This window comes from Mytilus edulis, chromosome 13 (assembly GCF_963676685.1).
Source record: "Mytilus edulis chromosome 13, xbMytEdul2.2, whole genome shotgun sequence".
Lineage (NCBI taxonomy): Eukaryota > Metazoa > Mollusca > Bivalvia > Mytilida > Mytilidae > Mytilus > Mytilus edulis.
The window spans coordinates 21,682,003-21,698,695 of NC_092356.1; the positions used below are offsets into that span (position 1 = coordinate 21,682,003).

At 29.6% G+C, this 16,693-nt stretch overlaps 1 protein-coding gene across 2 annotated transcripts; it reads right to left on the minus strand.

Annotated features, from left to right (window-relative positions):
• Positions 1-1,599: 1,599 nt before the first annotated feature.
• LOC139500645 (tumor necrosis factor receptor superfamily member 5-like) lies at positions 1,600-15,145 on the minus strand. 2 transcript variants are annotated; one of them, XM_071289399.1, is made up of 8 exons: positions 14,884-15,145; positions 12,814-13,087; positions 10,481-10,648; positions 10,141-10,294; positions 8,392-8,415; positions 7,851-7,900; positions 5,376-5,471; positions 1,600-4,176 (listed from the first exon to the last, which is right to left on the minus strand). In XM_071289399.1, exons 1-8 carry the CDS (start codon positions 15,073-15,075, stop codon positions 3,971-3,973), a joined length of 1,164 nt encoding a protein of 387 aa, XP_071145500.1. In that variant the 5' UTR covers positions 15,076-15,145; the 3' UTR covers positions 1,600-3,970. The 2 variants fall into 2 exon arrangements, with proteins under 2 accessions (XP_071145500.1, XP_071145501.1); XM_071289400.1 differs by lacking the exon at positions 5,376-5,471.
• Positions 15,146-16,693: the final 1,548 nt, after the last annotated feature.

The following is a 16,693-nucleotide window of genomic DNA, read 5'->3' on the forward strand; positions in this document are numbered from 1 at the left end:
GAGGGAAAGACTTTAATAAAACTATATTTCATTATGAATTGATTTAATCAATGTTAAGTTATACATTTACGTTTAAATATAACATACAATCCTGGTATGATGAGTTTATTTGAAAAGTCAGGTAAAGATAAACACATTTATTTAATGATCTTTTCTTTTGTGATATGATTTGCACATCATTCATTACCTTACTATCAAATTAAGCTGGAAAGTTTAAACCACAATTTACTAATTCTAAGTTATCGCTTCATATGAAACATTTAAGATTTCACTGATGTCAATTTAGTATATTTAGAACAATTATCGTAAAAAAAAATGATTAAAATTGTTAAAAAAGAGGGACGAAAGATACCAGAGGGACAGCCAAACGCATAAATCGAAAATTAACTGACAACGCGATGGCTAAAATGAAAAGACAAACAGACAAACAATAGTACACATGCCACAACGAAGAAAACTAAAAATTGAGCAGCACAAACCCACCAAAAACTAGGGGTGATCTCAGGTGCTCCGGAAGGGTAAGCAGATCCTGCTCCACATGTTGCACCCGTCGTGTTGCTCATGTTATAACAAATCCGGTAAATAGTCTGATAGTATAAGACGGTGTTGTCTCGATAACATATAAATTGTTATGCGTTGCGATCGGACCGCATACGAAGTTTATTTTATATCTAGTTCAAAAGCTGTTAAAAATCTACTGTATCTTCAAAAGTGGAAATATGTCCGTCAAAATAAATCAACTTTCTTAATAATGATATTTGATACGGAATAGCACGTCCTAATTTTAACGGCAGTGTTGTTTAGAGAGACAAGAAATTAAGATAACTAAAGGTTCGAGTATACTTTAAATAACTTTTTCTAAAATTATTCAAAATTTAAACCAGATTGTTTACTGTCTGATATTGTAGACTAAAATGCATGGTATATTTATTATTAGCGTTGATGTCAGAAACTCCAAGTACTCTTTAAAGAATGTTTAAATAACCTGAGCACGTCCAGTCTGTGTTTTTGTTAGATTGGTTTTTCTGCGTTGTGTCGATATAATGCGTTAATGCCTTTTGGACTGATATTATAATGATGTACCAATACACTAATGTCCCAACTAAGCGGAGAGTGTGAGCCTTAACAAACGCATATTTATCTCAATCTCTTTTTATATGTTGATGTCCCAAGTAGGGCCTGTAATTATTGAATTGTTGTTGTTTCTTGCTGTTTCTCATACATACATTTGTTTGTCAAAATTTGGAGAGGGTTGATGCTGCCGTACATATATAACCCCGCCACATTCGAATGAAGGAGGCTTTAATGCAGTAGTTGTCTTTGGTTAATGTGTGGCATAATTTTCGTTAATTCTTTTGTTATGAATATAGCCGTTAATTTTCTCAAGAAAATAGTTTTATTTTTGTGATATCCATTTTGATTGATAACAGCCTTTATAGTTTTGTGTTTTCTCATTGTCAAAGACTGGACGGCTGTATATAACTGCTTCAATCTAGTTCACTTGTATTTACTAGATGGATATATGTTGCAATAGCAATTACACCGTATCTTTTTAAATTTACAAAACAAAACGATACAAATTATTTTTTTTAATCAAAATTCAACAACAACAACACAATAAATTAATCACGTAATCTTTTTAATATGGTATTGAATATACCTTTGATGTTGACAGAGAATTGTTAATGAACATTAGCATACATACTGAAAGGAAACCATTACTCTCCATTTTGTTATTTTTGGATGAGTCTCAGAACACCAATTGAATAAAATTATATACCTTGCCTCATGCATCCCATATCATTTCTTTATTCTATTACATTATGTAAACACTTGAGAGTATATTTGCTAAGGCACCAATGTTTCAACAATAAAGAATACTTTCGACAATTCTATAGGGGCACATACATGTATATAATATATGAATACCATCTTTTGATTACATTCTGGGTTTAATTTATAATCACATAACTGTACACACACTGTACACTTTAATTAGAGATGAATGATAATTGTTATAAATCGCAATGTATATACCAAAAATGATTAATACAGTAGATTTTTCTGATACAATGTTTACATATCTTACGTATCATTCTAATCACATATAAAACTTATTGATTCTTGTGACAGATATACAGTGTATACAAAACAAACTATACTCTGAAATAACTACAAACACATGCATCTGATTTTAAGTAAATTCATGAAAACAATAAGTAATTCACAGACAGACAAATATCGTGTCTTTTTCGTCATTGTCTTTCATTTTCATACATTTTTTTATCATATATATGAATTAACCGACATCAGAAAAAAGTTAGCGTAAATAATATATTATCTATAAAAAAACTATCATATTCTAAAATTGACAAAACATCTGTGCAATATTGTATTTGATGATGCGCAGAGATGGATTTAAGATAAATGTATTTTATAAGAAAATGCAATAGATCACATTGTCTGAATTGTGCTACACACATCGAATGTCTGCATTTCAGGTCTAGCGGTGATACTATGTATCCGACAATGTTAAAGAATCATCTTTGAAATGTTTAATTTACGGGATTTAACTTTAAAAACCCAATTCCCACAATTAAAACTTTTTAGAACAATGAGGATGCTTTTGATGCGACTGTCATAAAAGTGAGAGATTTAGCGCTATAAAATTAGGTTCAATCTACCATCGTCTACATTTGAAAATGCCTGTACCAAGTCAGGAATATGACAGTTGTTGTGCACTTGTTTGATGTGTATATGATTAGGGAGTTTCCCTTATGAATTTTACTGGGAGTTCAGTATTTTTAAGTTAGCCACCTAAATTATTTTAGTGCCCATTGTACTAGACAACAGTACCGATTACACCATACACAATTGCCAATTGCACCATGCATCATACACAATTACATTTTCCTCCATTGCTCCATGAACAATACATGTATAATACAGTAACAACTCATAATCATAATACGCTAAATTTATTTACGGTCTTTGCATATATATAAAAAATAATACATATCGTTAAACAAATGTTAAGTTTTCATTAAGAAATATGTAGGCTTATCTTCATGTATGTGTTAACATAAATAATTGTACAATACAAACGAAATGCTCTTAATTTAAAGTGATAATATCGTTTAAAGAAAAAAAGGGCTAACTTGCGTTGTTTCTCGTCTTTCATTTTCAAATGTATCAAAATCTACATAGCTGTTAAAGTTATAAAATATTAAAAATATTAAAATATCCCAAAAGCATAATTGTAGGATTATAAAAGTTCAAGAAAATAATGTCAATATAACGATTAGGAAAATCATTTGAAAGTTACATAAACAGTTGTATCCTTTCTAGGACTAATTTTTTTTTTATTGAATACATAGTTGAGCATCAACTGAACCCTTTAAGCAAACGGGTAAAGACATAGTACGTTATTGAGTGAATTTGGTATCAAAGAGATGGGTCAATTTTCCTGGAATGACATTCATTAAAACATCATTTTGAATTTAGTCTTTTCTTTTTCACTAACGTAGTACTATGTTGTATCTCAGATTCATATGTCATCTATATCATAGTGTTTTTTGAAACGCACACTCAAAGTTGGAGTTATACTAATGGTGACATTTTGATAGATTTTGCCAGGTTATGAGTCCACAACTAACAAGGATTTGCTAAACAAAAGGTAAAATTTCACTTGACGTAAGAATTTATCAGAAACACTTTACTTTTTAAGGGTTGAGATGTTTTTTAATGAAATTATGGATTTAAAATCAAAACATATACTTAGTGATATGCATTTTTTTGTAATATCATTGATAAAAAATAAATATCATTTTTATTTCAACTCATTTTTATTTTGAGAGTGACAATATGATAGGAAAATTAACCATGACTTCTAGTTTCTGAAACATTTGTATGTAATAATTTTTTTTTAATTCATATTCATTCTAAAAATGCATTTATATTACAAGAACAATTAAATGCATATTTTCACAGCGCCTTTCTTATGCTTATTAACAGCTTGACATAGAACCCGAAATTTTTCTGAATCGCTATCATCGTAGTTATAATTTTTCCATTTTATAAGTGCATAGTATAAGCGAGAACGATATTGTTCCTGGTCGTAGGCTTCTTTAGCTTCATTGACAGCTTGATGTCCTTTCTCCGCCAGGCCTGAAAGAGCTGTAAAAATATACAAGCATATTGATACAAATTTCAAACAGTAACTCTTAAGGTGGTACCTTACACAACAGGCACGTAACTCTATAAAATCAGCTAAAGGTTTTAATTACGTTGTGTTGTTAAGGGAATATTAAGCTTCTCAATGATCAAAATAAGTGTTTGTCAAACTGCTATATAACCAATGTATTTTTTCTGATAAGTTGGTTGGTTCAATTTTTTTGAAATTTTTATATTTTTGTCAAAGGATCAAAGTTAATATTTTGTCAAAATTTTATGAAAATTAAACGAGTAAAATAAATTTTAGTCAAGGTGTTGGGTACCACCTTAAGTGCATATATATTGCGACTAATGAGAAACCCATTAATTTGTGAAATAATTATTGAGACTTTATTTAATGATGCTTCAAAGTATTGCGACAATGTAATTTGAGAAAGCCAATTCTGATTTATGCGATAGTTCTTTATCCAAATGCATATGCATTTTATATGTCATGCGGTCATAATTCAAAATTCTAATTAATGTGTTCATATCTGACAAGCCAATTTCTAACTTATGCGATCAAACTAATAATTCGATTTCTAATACATGCGAGTGTAATAACGAATTCAATTTATGGTTCATGCAATCATGATTTAGAAAGCAATTTGTGTAATGCATGCGTTTATACGCGAGATTTATATTGTTTTGCATTAAATACCTATCTTAATAACGTACAGTTAAATATACAGATTTTGATAAAATATGGTAAACCAGCGGTAATGGCAAAAATTTCTCAGCATGCAGTGGTAAATTTTTTATAAGCGTCTTTTTATGTTAAATATACCATTTGACAGAATAACACAATTTTATAAGACAAAAAAAAAAAAAAATACCTATCTTAATAACGTACAGTTAAATATGCAGATTTTGATAAAATATGGTAAACCAGCGATAATGGCAAAAAATTCTCAGCATGCAGTGGTAAATTTTTTTATAAGCGTCTTTTTATGTTAAATATACTATTTGACAGAATAACACAATTTTATAAGACAAAATAGCGATATCTAAGGATGAGGCGAAGTTGTAATGCATACGATCTACCGCAAAATTGTATAAAAGTATCACGTTAAATGTATTAACACGATTTGTCTGCCTCTTTCGCAGGTAACACCTGTTTTTCAAATACGATGTTTCTTAAGTATTAACATTGATTCACTTACAAAATAATGTTCTAATGAAATGTTCCCAATCCGGAAGAACGTCAATGTCGGAACAAAACCGATTGAAGAATTTCTCCCAGTTTATTCTGTCGTCATCTAAAGATAAATAACTTATTTTAGACACCGTTAAAATGTAGGTTTTAGTACAAAACTTTATCATAAAAAAGATGCAATATATAACAAAGGGACATTCAAACTCATAAGTTGGAATTAAACTCGATATGCTATGGTTAAAAAAGAAAACGACAAACAATTAAACAACAGTATACAAAACACAACATAGAAAATTAAAAACTGAGGAATAGAAAGCCAATCACAAACGGTTAGGGGTTACAGGTATTCCAGAACAATATGATGATCATGCTAAACATATGGCACCCTTCATGTTGCTCATGAAAGTATAAAATTGTAGATAAGTCATATTCATAGACAATAACTGTTTAGTGTCTTTAAATATCAGCTGCATTTGTACGAGACTAGGAAACAAGGTGTATGCGAGCTTTAAGCGAGCTATTACACCTGTTTTGAGCCGAGTACAAATACAGCTGATATTTAAAGACACTAAACAGTTATTGTCTTTATCCTGCAATAATTCTGCATATTATTTGTGTTTTAAAAGACACAAAAACACATGTTTAGCGTTTATTTTCGATTTGAAATCCCTTGAGACCCGTGTAGTAATACGATACAGTAATCACACATTCAGCTGAAGACGGGTTCGCAAAAAAACGATCTCGAATGGTCCAATTTGAAACAGGAGTGTACGAGTTGTCCTACGCTTCATACTCGACATTCACTAAACATGCATGCTGAAATTGACATGGTTGTTTTTGTTACACAATCATTCACACTCAAGTTCTGAAATCGATAGTTGTCATCGTAGAAAAGACTGTTGTTCATGTGTGTATGTTATCAGAAAATTGGTGTGATTCTTATTGCTCTAAGGAAATGCTTGAAAACCAACAGAACGTATAAAAGTAATCGTTAATTCGCAATTGATACGTCATTGGAATGCGACTTCAATACACATTCTGAGGTCACGCAGGTTCATACAATACTCAGTCCGGCAGTGGGCGGAGCTTTCATGCGATATCTGTATAGTATACAGATACAGCATAGCGATATATGTAGGGTTGTATCTGTATAGTAGAACACCCAATTGCAGGATAAATTTTGATATTACCACTTTGGTTTCATTATATGTTATAGGATTGGTGAATTCCTGTGTATATCGTGAAAACTAATAAAACGAACGAAGGCATTGCATTTGCATGTATTAAAACCTGCATTATACATGATTATCATAAAAAAAATGATCAAATTCATAACGAATCTCCTTAAAACTGTTTTAGCCATGATATTATGTATGAATGATTTTAATGTATAAAAGATGAATAATCATTCACTCAAGTTTATAAATGAGGACATATTATCAACGCTTGACTAAACGCAATAAGCAGGTGTTTTTTTCTAATGATTTTTTTTCAACTATTTTACAAATTGATTGCTTAACATTTTGAAATTGTTGTTTACTCTTGTGATTTTCTTCTGTTAGGGCCATTGTTAAAACAACTATTAAAATATATAAAGCGCATAATGAAGAATACTAAAATGTGTTAGTCTACAAAATACTTGGTGGTTTCGCTGTATTAACAACAATTGGAAGAGCATTTGAAAAACAAGTATACAGAACGGAATCTTGCCATGAAAACTTTTAAAGTTGATAACACTTCGAATGTTTTGAATGATTAAAGTATTATTAAGAACATTGCAGTTCTGTATATTACTTAACAATGTCTTAGATTTCGACTTTCGACGATGTTTCAAAGGTTGTTCGAGAGGATTTTAAAAGTTACACATGTAATCCTAAACATTTTTTCTTAAAGTCATATGAAACCTAAAATTAAAATAAAATATGCATATGTTTTTTAAAACTAAATGGATAGTTTTCATTATACAACTTATGTACATATACTTTTTTCTGAGGAAAATTCTTTAATTTGTCCACATTTAGAAGAAGTTTACTTATTTTTAATTGCTTGCTGCCAGGAAGCAATTCGCCGACATATTTTCCGTATGCATACTGATCTAAGCGTGACCCTCTTCGTAAAAATCCGGTTATAGCAATACGCATGAATCTGTCATTAAAATAAACAAATACCTGATTGTATATGTTAAACAGGTGCTAAATATCCATGCTTTTTCTTGATTATTTACTATAAGGTGACAATCGGTAAACTTCGGCTTCAAAACACGGCATTTAATGAGTAGCCATATTTGTTAAAACATAACAGACAGATAGAAAAAAAAAATGACGATTATACGATATATTTGCGTAAAAAATGATAAAATCGTGCACAGAGGACTAAGTTTATGATATATACATGATATACATGCATTGGTTCAAGAATTGGATGAACATTATTTTTCACCAGTCACTCGTTTCTTATGACTTTAACTAATTCTTGCAATTACCTTGCTGACTTTCAGTCTTTAATTCATCCAACAACGGAATAACACTTGCCCTGAAAGGTTATTAAGGATATCGTGAAAACTAATAATTATCAAAGGTACCAGGATTATAATTTTGTACTTTAGTATGCATGTATTGTAGTATATCCCTTAAAATAATCTCTTACTTTTTACTTTTTTTTTATTTCAATTATTTTTTGCATTTGATATTTTTTTTCTTATTGTCAGTACTGGTTATTTGTTTGGTTAATGGAAATGACACTAGACAAGGTATATTGAATCACAGTATACTAATAAGTTCACCTTGTCACACAAATAACAATAAAACATAATCTGAAAAAGACCTATTTGAATAACTGGATAAATATTGACAATAATTTGTTCATTTGTACTCTGCGAGCCTCGATATCCTCCTTATTTTTTAAACTGACATTTTTATATTCTTATAATATTACTGCACGTACATTGGTTTCACACAAACATAATATTTACACTACGAATACTTTTGTCGATTTAAATATCATTAATTATAGATAACACTTACATAAATACAACAGATCTGTTATCACTGTAAAAGAAAACGATAGGTTTTATGTATTTTTGATTTAATATCATGGAAAACCAAATCTTCGACATGGTAGGTATTGAATATCAAACGAACGCCAGTAAAAGAGGATCAATTAAATAAAATATTCAGCACAATAATTTAACCTGCCACATGTTAATTGAAAATGGTTGGAGGTGCTATATTCAGTTTGTGTATATCTTGTTTTGCATGCACCATCCATCGTATTGAAACCTAAACATCCCAATATGTCATTTGATTCAATATCACTGTATAATGTCAAGTAACTATAATAATGTCATTTGAAATATATTCTTGAAAATGTAGCGATTGACATTATATAAATAACACATAGCTGAGAGGGTAGTTATATAGCAATTTGTTACCCCGAGAAAATGTTGTCAACCGTGGCAAAGCCAGGGTTAACAATTCATCAAATTTAAACTGACCATCAAAGGATAAAGATATAAAGTACTGAAACATATGAAAACTAATGAAAAGAGAAAAGAAACTACCATGATAACTAAAACGATAGTCAAGAAATCCAGTTGATATTAATTAGTATAAATATTGTAATTTTCATTGTTATAGATAAAATTTATATCAGTATTACAAATTTAATCTTGAAATCTATCTTAATTCTATCGTATTTTTTTAGAACTTCAAATGTGACGTCGCTTTGTTCGTTGATGGCTTTAGCTAACTCGGCTGTAAATTTTTATGTGCTGGTGTAGATTGTGTTATGTGTCCGCTTTTATTCTGTAGATATTCAACACTTCGTTTTATCATGTATATCTATTTTATAGTCATTTTATAAAAAAAATACTGTTTGCAAAAGTACGAATTGTTCTAAATGATAAGGATGTTCTTATCCCAGGCAGAAAACCCTAGCTGTATAAGCACAACTTTTAGGAACTTTTGGTCCTCAATGCTTTTCAACTTTCTACTTGTTTCGGCTTTCGAACTTTCTTCATCTGAACGTCACTGGTAAGTCTTGTGTGGACGAAACGTGGGTCTGTCGTATTAAATTTTAAACTGGTACCTTTTGTTAGCTATTATTCGTGTGTTTCTCTGTCTTATATGTTCTCCCATTTATTTGTATTGTAGTCCTGTCATGTAATGTTTTCATTTTAATGATATATTCAACATTGCCATATAAGCGGGAGGTTTGGTATGCCACAAAAACAGGTTCAACCCAATATTTTTTTCTAAAAATGTCCTGTACCAAGTCAGGAAAATGGTCATTGTTATATTATTGTTCGTTTCTGTGTGTGATTCATTTTAATGTTGTGTTTATGTTGTGTTATATATAGTTCTTCATTTATATTTAATGTGTTTCCCTTAGTTTTAGTTTGTAACCCGGATTTGTTTTTTTTTCTCAATCGATTTATGAATTTCGAACAGTGGTATACTATTGTTAACTTTATGTAAAGTGGTAGAGGTTTGCTGCTCATGGTAATAATTAAAGAAAAATACTTTTAAACACACAAGAAATCATTGTAATCACCTTTGTGCACGAATGTTTTCTATCTGACTTGCGATAAAGGTTGACCGGAGGAATTTTTACCACGCTCACACTCAACAGTTAATAGTATGTATTTTTGGCTGAATACACTTGCAATTAATCAAACTCATTGAAAGAGGTAAATGCAAATCCATTTTCACATTTTTTTTAAATGATATATCATACATACTCAATATTCATAATGTGTTACTCAGAGTACATACACTGTGATATTAGAGTTGAGTCTGACACTCCGTCTCCTTACAGTTACAACAATTATAATGATAATCACAGACAGGAATACACCACATACTGTACCGATGGCAATTGCAGTGGTTCCTTTCATCTTAATATTTTCCTTGATAGGTCCTTCTGATTCTGAAAATTATAAACTTATTATGTATACGTGTCGATCTAATCATTTATTCATACACATTGTAATTAGTCGATTGATATTAAAAGAATATGTATAAATATCCTGCTGAGCAACCAATAGACGAGGCAAATTACACAAAAACATATCAAATAAAGTTGACCTACCATACTTAGCTTAATCAAACTTACCTTTATTTACCTCACATGCCATATCATGTGTAGTATTGCATAGATACTGCATATGGGTACCATTTGGGCAGTTCCTGGTACATTCCAAACATGGTTTAATCGACTCCGAAGAGCTATAGGTTGAGCCCTCGAGACATTTTCTACATTTAGTATCTTCAAAGTGAGAACCTTAAATGATGAATGATCCCGATAAATAAATCATGTGACATTGCATTTTAGAAAAAAAATACATCAATGAATATAACATTTACCATGTGCTATGAATATTCAATTCTTCCCATATTTCAAATGAACATCAATTTTACACCAAATCAATAAAACTTTTTACCTTGCCACATGGTAATGTTGCTGTATTTATGTACGGAAATTATCATTGGTTTTATAAAGGCTAGTTTTGTAGCGTCTGTAAACATAAACATGTTATCTAATATATGCCGTTTTGAATTACTGGTCTATATTTGTCTACATAGGAAATGAATTTGTTATCAACAATATGAATATATAAACCAAGGACCCGTCTGTTGCATCAGTTTCACAAAGTGTACCAACATGTTCTTCAATTATTATTTTTTCCCTCATAACTTATACATGTGATCACACGAAAACTATAGGGTCTTTTATGAATGAAAAAATATATATAGTTTGCAAGATATACTCTAATATAGTAAAAATGTCTCACACCTCCTATCTAATGCTTCTATATGGTATTGGGATCAATGTAAGGTACATTGTACATGCATTTAAATACTTGGAAGAAATCAATTTCATAATAGGCTATTCCGACAACAAGTCGTCTATTTCAAATGAAAATACTACAGCTCATTACGCTACATAGATGTTTGATGACACACAGCCTTCATATCTTCGCACAAGAATTTCATGACTTGTCGTTTTATGTTCTTCTATTGCTAATATGCTACATTTAGTTAATAAAAGCATGAAAGGGGCATTATGAATTTGGTTTTGTGTCAACTATATGTTAAAGCTGATTTATGAATAGAAAATCAATGTATTTTGTTTACTAGCGTCTTTAATAGCTCAATCATTTAACAGAACGTCACCACTGAAAAAAAACTAGGGAACCACCATAATACAATGATTTATTTGACCTATTTTGCCAAAAAGAAGTCATTCGTATCCAGGTAAAATAATGATTCACATTTCCTAATTCCATGACATGAAATAAAACAGCTATAAAAAATTATAATTACACAACTATATACGCTTCTCGATGCTCTTCAACCTTGTACATGTTTGAAATCATTACTATTTTGATCTGAGCGTCACTGATGAGTCTTATGTAGACGAAACGCGCGTCTGGTGTTTTAAATTATAATTCTTATACCTTTTGATATGTATTAGGGAAATTGTATTTAAAAACATTAACCACCCAAATTTCAAAGCTAAGTAGAAAAAAGCTTATACATTACCAGTAACCTGTGGGGAGCATGAAAACGTATTTAAGTATTAGTTAATTGAATATATAATATAATGTTTGTTAACATCCAAAGTTAGTTTGACCGATAACTAAACCATTTAACAGAGATTATATAAAAAAGAAGATGTGGTATGATTGCCAAGGAGACAACTTTCCACAAAAGATCACTACAAGGTTTAAGGACCATACAATAGGTCAGTTATAGCCAGTTGTAGACGGTAGCACATGATTCTATTAAGCCATAATTTCAATTTGATTTAATGTTTTTATGTAAATGTTGAGATAAAAAAGTGCCTTTAAATATTTTTCGCCCATAACATTGTAAACACTAAATTAAAATAAACAGGCTGATATATACTGAATTGTAAAAATGTCACATTAAATCTTGTTTCGTCGAACAATGAACAAATTGAAACATATTTTAACTCTTGTGAATTTAGTGTGCACAGGGATGTGCCTATTGCTTTATATATAAACACAAGTAGAAACAAATTTCAACACTCATTTCTTGATTAATATTATATATTAACACAATATTGACTGCTGTGCCACTATTTTTGACAGTTTTACATTTTAAGTCTGTTTGTTTTTTTCGTACATCGTTTTTAATATAATGGAATTTGATGCGACTGTCATACAAATGAGAGGTTCAGCAAGCTATAAAACCGGGTTAAATTCGTTATTTTCTTCATAAGAAAATGCCTGTACCAAGACAGGAATAGGACAGTTTTTATCCATTTGTTTGATTTGTTTGAAGTTTTGATTTTGCTATTTAGTTAAGGACAACCGTTCTAAAATTGTTTCTCAATACATTGAATTTCTTATACTTGATTAATTGTTATGTTAATTAGTTAAATTTATTTGCAAGTTTTATCCACTTAATAATAGCATATACCATTTTCTACAAGTCCATATCCAACATGACACAGCTTGTTGAGATAGCAAAATCCTATTCCATTTCCACCATGATCTTTGACGAAATGATATCCCGCTGTGCATCCACATATCGTATTTGAATGTGATGTGCATTGTGTAATTATTGCAGACAAGATATAGTTTCTTACTACTTCTTCACAATTTTTACACCTTTCACAATAGTGTGCGATATTGACAGTAGTCTGGAAAGTTCCATAAGGACATGGCTGGCATTGAGCTTGAGTGTGACTTGTCTGAAGAATATATTTTTGTCATTGGTGAAGGTAGTACATAGTTTTTTGGTTGTTTAAAACTGATTCATTCGTCTCCTTGACATTTTTATACTTTGATATTTTATGATAATACTTGCTTACTCGTCTTCGGATAATGTATTTCGGAATATGCATTTAATTTCAAATGGTACTGAAAAAATATGTTTCCCTAGAAATTCCATAAGCAAAATGGTCAATAAATCTAGCTAAGACAAATTTTGTTTTTTATCGAAATAATGTGGACTCATAATCACCTTCTTCAACAAAGCCGTATAATCTTGTACTTATTGTTTTTTAATTGAAGTGTTTAGTCGTTTCAACTACATGAAAAAAAAAATCAACACATATAGTATATATATATATATATATGTATATTGTGTCTAAAAATAGCAACAATCAACATTCAATCTATCTAGGTGTGGATCAGTTTGTAAATAAACTGAATATGTAGTTACTAAATTAAATTATATAAGTGTCTAAGAATGTAACATTAACACACTAATCAATGCTAATGAGTGTTATAAAATTAGTTGTTATATTTTATATATTATTCACGCAATATTTCGCTTAACAAATTAGCTTCATCGGGCGTGTGCATCAATCTAGGTGAAATCGAATCAGGACAAAAAATATCTTTGTAGCTTGAGCTACACAAAATTCGTGTAAAAGTTTAACATATTGATTGATGGCCTATATAAAACATATTGTTGCCGTTTATTGTACATAACAATTTTTAAATCTAAACAAATAGTTGTTTTAGTTAAATATAATGAATATGTATAAATATATATATACTATATGTGTTGATTTTTTTTCTCATTTAGTTGAAACGACTAAACACTGCAATTAAAAACGTATTACATGTATATATATATATACATATTCATTATATTTAACTAAAACAACTATTTGTTTAGATTTATATATAACTTAGTTACAAATACAATTTAAATACGTTATCTATTTTTGAATAAAACGTACGTTACCTGTTTAGATTCCTATATTTAGTAACTGAGGTACATTATATTATTTTTTTCATAATGGACAAATTTTAAGACGACTATTGTTTTTTTTTATACACAAATCGTTAGTGTGCTTGATAGTGTACTAATCGTTCAAATGTTTAAATGATCCAGAGGTCAGTAATAATATAAAAAAATTTTTTTTAAATATTTTTGTCCTTAAAATCTGGCCTTATTTGGTACAATTATTTAATTCCATATATTTTAATTATGTCTTTTGGCTTTTTCAGGATATATCACATCATTTAAAACGGATTCAAATTATAAAATCGAAATTTCAATAAAATCTAATTTTACAACATATTGTTCATATAGTTACATTTCTATATATAGTAACTGTGTAACAATTTGACCTTCTTCCTGGATACATGTGTACACATATTTGTTGTTATGCACAGTTCTGAATCATTCAATATACTTTAAAATTATGATATAATACGCAGAAACCATTATACTCAAACGAATGTACATTTTTTTAAGTATTACAATTTTATTAATAATCAATTCACTTTACAAAAATTCTCATATATTGTACAGATAATTATTTTATAATGTCCCTTTTCGATGTGTTTTGTTTTGTTTAGGTTTAAATGACTAAGTACTTATTTATCGTTATACTTTAATATATTTAATCCTATTTGTCTATTTAAACTGACAGATGCGTAAACCACAAATGAAAAGTCCGATTTAAGTGATATTATCAAATCATATTCTTTAATATCTTCAAAACTATAAAATAAAAGTTATTTGACTTACCCAACAATCACCACTCCAGTAAAATCCAGGTGAGCAATAATAGCATACTTTTCCGCCTCGTTCATACGACGGAGAAGAATTAATATAGCAGAAAGAGAAGCCTAGCAGGGAAAGAAAAAATAGTCTCCCATACACATTATTTCCAGGCGAGAATTTATAATTCTTAATTAAACTTGAAAATATTATTTTCATAGCTTCCCACACAATACAAGATTGAAAGCGAAAGAGAAAGCAGTGTGTAATTCCTTCGGCACTTTAAATAGTATGAGTAGGAGTTTTGCCATTAGCAATTTAAAACAGATAATTAAAAAAATATCACACGGTATTTATATGTATTCATGATTTTAAACTTGATATCCTAACAATTGATATACGAAATTTGTATATTTTAAGGTCAAAGAACGAAATAAAAAGAGGTAATGACAGGTTTTGTAACAAGTTTGTGTATTTTTACATTTATTTTATTTTTTGAAATATAACTAAAAAAAAATAATGCACATTTATGCAAGAAGCAAAACAAAAAGGTTAACACATGTGTCGTTATATCATTTTTATATTGATATGTTTTTGATTCATATATCAAATCATCATGTGGTCATGTATTTATTTTTAACCTCATAAGGTAAAATTAGAATTAAAAAAATGAAGTTATGCTTATTTATTATTACCACTTTGACCAGTGTGTAGCGTTAAAATGAAGATCCAATAAAGATAAAGGATTTCACAATTTTTTTGCAAATACTACATGTACTAGTATATAATTTTTCAGATGAGTTTGTTTTATGATAATACTTGAAAAGTTTGCACATGAAAATAGCAGTATACATGGTATGGGAATAAGGCGGTTTGGTATAGTTGACAACTATCTATTACGATTAAATGACTAGGATGAAAACATCTGTAGGTCACAATATCACCGTAAACAATGAAGAGGCGTCGAAATGGCTGTATAAATACTGAAGTAAATTAGGGACTTCTATGACTGACTGGGATCTATAAAGTTTTAACAAAAAGATATTAGGGTAAATTAAACATCTATAATGTGAGTATGCTATTCATAGTATAACAGTCTCCTTATATAGATGCACACATTTCTAAATTCGTTTCAAAAAAAGTTTTGATTGTTAAATCGCTTCATCACACGGTGAATTAAAACTGTTGATTAAAATCAATAGAATTCTTTTCAAATTTGCTCAGTAGGTTTTTATCATGCTATTAAAACAAAACTAAAAACTATGGGTCACAGTACTTTTTTATAACTCGTTTTACTTATCATCTTCTAATAACTCAAAGTTGTGCAAAATTGTCAGATTTTGTATAAATTATGCATGGAAAAAACTATTTTGTGTATTAAATAAACCATAGAATAAAAAAAATTATATGAAAAGATAGCTCTTATAACAGGCTTCCAGATAAGAAAAATGATTACTAGACTTGTTTCTTGCTTCGTATACATATGAAAAGTGGTAAATGCACACCACTCTCCATGATACAGATTAATTAATCTGAGTTATGTCCACTAATATCTGAGCTAATTCCCCTTATGTGACAAAGATGAACAAAATATAAAAAGAAAATGTGTTATGATTGCCAATGAGAAAACTCTCCACACGAAACCAAATGACACGGAAATTATCAACTATAGATCACCGAACGGCCTTCGACAATGAACAAAGCCCTTTCTTATAGTCAGCTGTAAAAGACCCCGAAATGACAAATGTAAAATAATTTAAATGAGAAAACTAATTGTTTAATTTTCGAACAAAAAAAAAAAAAAACGAACGAAAAACAGCCATGAAACATGAAAAGT

Coding starts and splice junctions, on each gene's coding strand:
- LOC139500645 (XM_071289399.1), bottom strand. CDS start 15,075: ATGAAAATAATATTTTCAAGTTTAATTAAGAATTATAAATTCTCGCCT. Junction 10,649..12,813: donor ATATGGACTTGTAGAAAATG/GTATATGCTATT, acceptor TCATCATTTAAG/GTTCTCACTTTGAAGATACT. Junction 7,901..8,391: donor AACAGATCTGTTGTATTTAT/GTAAGTGTTATC, acceptor ATAACCTTTCAG/GGCAAGTGTTATTCCGTTGT.